This window comes from Nicotiana sylvestris, chromosome 4 (assembly GCF_000393655.2).
Source record: "Nicotiana sylvestris chromosome 4, ASM39365v2, whole genome shotgun sequence".
Classification (NCBI taxonomy): domain Eukaryota; kingdom Viridiplantae; phylum Streptophyta; class Magnoliopsida; order Solanales; family Solanaceae; genus Nicotiana; species Nicotiana sylvestris.
In genome coordinates, this window is record NC_091060.1 from 21,880,319 (window position 1) to 21,883,795 (window position 3,477).

Consider the following 3,477-nt stretch of genomic DNA (forward strand, 5'->3'; position numbering starts at 1 on the left):
GAATTCTTTTCTCTTAATCAGATGTTTTACGATGAAGTATTGCAAATTGAGAAATCTTGTACCCTTAAGTGGTTTTTACACAATAAATATTTGGACTAATCAGGTAAATAAATTCTGAATATTAAATGGTTTTACCAAAATATAGATACTATAACAAACGAGGTGTATTGCAAGCATATACCATATGTTAGTTGGAATTCACTCAATTAATCAACAAAAAATATGTAAGTTCTAATGTTTATGTCATAGGTGGTTGTTGTGCTTCATAAGGTGGTAACCACCACATTCCAACTACTATACAAACACCCTTATAGCCAACTCATAATTCATTATTTATTCCATCAAATATTGGAGTTGCTGTGCACATTCCGAAAACCCTATAAATAAAACAAGCACAACAAAAACAAAAACCCTCTATTCTTCTTTTTCTTCCAAGTAGATCAGAACCATAAGCTTCCCAAGCATGGCCTGCAACGGCGTCGTTTCAGGCCTTTGTATAAACGATAGCTTCGGCGACGACGAGCTTCGGGCCGTGTTATCTCGGCTCGAAGACGACAAAGACAAGGAAGTGTTCGGGCTGGTCTGTAAGCGGTGGCTTCATATTCAAAGCACTGAAAGGAAGAAACTTTGTGCTCGGGCCGGGCCTCATATGCTCCGTAAAATCGCGGCCCGATTTACTCGTTTGCATGAACTTGATCTTTGTCAGTCAGTTTCTAGATCTTTCTACCCTGGCGTTACGGATTCTGATCTTTCCGTTATTGCTGCTGCTTTCTCTTGCTTAAAAATCCTCAGTCTTCAGAACTGTAAAGGTGAAATTTTTTATTTTTATTTTTAATTTTAATTGTCTTTACAATTAAATAAGTATTGGGTGTAGTGATTCTTCATATCTACTCCATCCGTTCCCTTTTACTTGTCCAGTTTGTAAGAAATCATTAATTAAGTGTTTATGTTACTAGATTATCCTTATTAATGTTAATTTGAAAAATGAAAATCTAAATTTGACTACTACTGCTCCAATTAGTTTGGAAAATGGTTACTTAATGTAAGGGTAAAATTAGGAAAAAATAATTAATTATCTTTTGATTTGCTAAAGTGGGCAAGTAAAAGGAAAAATCATGTTTAGTATATTGGACAAGTAAAAAGGAACAGAGGGAGTATCTTGTCCTTCTGGAAGCTTTGCTGACATTTTTATATTTGAAAACAATATAATTCTAAAATTTCTATTTTATCCCCTTTATATCTGCTAAGAGCTTGTTTCCATGCCTCGAATCTGGTGACTAGAGGATATACTTTATTATTGGACATTAAGGGGTTTTGAAGGTTTTGGATAAATTTTTTTGTTTGAAATGCTAAAGGTTTTGACCTAATTATGGATTTTTAATATAATTCTTTTAAATGATAAAACTTTCATTTTTTATGAAGGATTTTGGGGGAATTTATGGGCAGGTTTTTTAGAAAATTAAATGCCAATTTGTAGAATTTTGTGTTTCTGTGAAAGGTTATGTCTGATGGTAAGCAACCTCCACTTCCAACCAAGAGGTTGTGAGTTCGAGTCTCCCCAAGAGCAAGGTGGGAAGTTCTTGGAGGGAAGGATGCCGGGGGTCTATTTGGAAACAGCCTCTCTACCTCAGGGTAGGGGTAAGGTCTGCGTACACACTACCCTCCCCAGACCCCACTAAGTGGGATTATACTGGGTTGTTGTTGTTGTTGTTGTTGTTGTTGTTGTTGTTGTTGTTGTTGTTGTTGTTGTTGTTGTGAAAGGTTATGTCTTTTGTGCTATGTGGTTCTGAAGTTGTAGCAAAAAGGAGGACATATAGTTACATCAAACGTATTGCAATTTTTAAAAGAAGTGTAACTTTGCTGCTAATCTAAAAGCTACCTTTTCCTTCACACTGCAAATAGTTCATCGCGGACAATGAAATTAGAATCTTATTGAAAATTTATGCTTGAGATGATAGTTTGATTATCTTAGATCTTTCCCAACATCATGATTAAAAGAGAGGCTAAATTGTGCTTTAAGTGTTCTAGTTGACTTAACTTGTGAGGTTTTATGGTCCAAATTTACAGGCATAACAGACAATGGAATGGCAGCAATCGGGTCCAGTCTCTCTTCTTTACAGTCTTTAGATGTATCCTACTGCAGAAAGATCACAGACAAGGGCCTCTCAGCTGTTGCTGAGGGTTGTCGTGATTTGAGAACCTTGCATCTTGCTGGCTGTAGATTTGTCTCAGACTCATTACTAAAAGCTCTCTCCAAGAACTGCCATAGTTTAGAAGAGCTGGGTTTGCAAGGATGCACCAACATTACCAACTCGGGTCTCTCTGTTTTGGTCGAAGGTTGCCGAAGAATAAAGCATTTAGACATTAACAAATGCAGCAACATTGGTGATATTGGGATATCTAGCGTGTCCAAAGCTTGTTCATTGACACTTAAGACATTGAAGTTGTTAGATTGCTACAAAGTTAGCGATGAATCAATCTTATCCTTGGCTAGCTACTGCAAAAATCTTGAGACACTCGTTATTGGTGGTTGCCGTAACATATCAGACGAGTCTGTGAAGTCACTGGCTGCTGCATGTAGTAATAGTCTTAGGAAACTGAGGATGGATTGGTGTTTGAACATTACAGACTCGTCATTGGACTGTATCATTTCCAGATGCAAAAAGCTTGAGGTTCTTGACATTGGCTGCTGTGAGGAGGTAACTGATGCTGCATTTCAACAATTAGGAAGCGAAGACTTTATGCTGGGGATGAAGATTTTGAAGGTCAGTAACTGTCCAAAGATCACTCTTGATGGAATTAAGAAGCTTCTGAAGTCATGTGAGTCTCTTGAATATCTAGACGTACGATCTTGTCCCCTAATAACTAAAGCAGGGTGTGAGGAGGCTGGACTTGAGTTTCCTGAATCTTGCAAAATAAACTTCACTGGGAGCTTAGCTGATCCAGAGGAGTTACTTTGAGAAGTATTTGATTACGGAATGCCTTTGCTACACTGGGTATCATACTGTAGAATGATTGCACTCTTACTCCAAGACCTACAATATGATTTTAGAAGCTCCTGATGTCAGTCCTTTGTTCTTATTATTTGTCTTTTGTTAAGCGTGAACTTTTTCATTGTAGATTATTTACCTGCTTTTCATTTATTTAATCCCAAACTCCTGTATATCATCCTTGTAAATTACTAGTAGCCCCCTATTGGTTGTTAGTGTTTTCACATTGTGAATGAAATGAAGCCCCATTGTCTTTCTGAGAAAGAATGAAGTCCCGTTGCCAACTGCCTTACTGTTATCAACTGCATGCAGTTACATTTGCTGGTTCAGGTTTTATGCGCGTGTGTATATATGTAAAAGTATTTGTGACTGAGCTTAACCACAATTGGATTGTGTTAGCTGTAGCTGCATATAGTCTGGAGGTTTACAAGAACCATATTTTAACTAGTTGGCAAAAGAAGTTAATCAGACTACAAGATAGGAACTG

General features: G+C 37.2%; 1 protein-coding gene across 1 annotated transcript; it reads left to right on the plus strand.

Moving 5' to 3' along the window:
* The first annotated feature begins 216 nt into the window (after window positions 1-216).
* LOC104227466 (uncharacterized) lies at window positions 217-3,274 on the plus strand. The gene is made up of 2 exons (XM_009779712.2): window positions 217-809; window positions 2,068-3,274. Exons 1-2 carry the CDS (start codon window positions 464-466, stop codon window positions 2,958-2,960), a joined length of 1,239 nt encoding a protein of 412 aa, XP_009778014.1. The 5' UTR covers window positions 217-463; the 3' UTR covers window positions 2,961-3,274.
* The last annotated feature ends 203 nt before the right edge of the window (window positions 3,275-3,477 follow it).

What these genes read in the sequence shown, in the direction of transcription:
- LOC104227466 (XM_009779712.2), top strand. Translation starts at nt 464, where the DNA reads ATGGCCTGCAACGGCGTCGTTTCAGGCCTTTGTATAAACGATAGCTTC. An exon ending in CAGTCTTCAGAACTGTAAAG is followed by an intron (nt 810 to 2,067) that starts GTGAAATTTTTT and finishes CCAAATTTACAG; the next exon opens with GCATAACAGACAATGGAATG.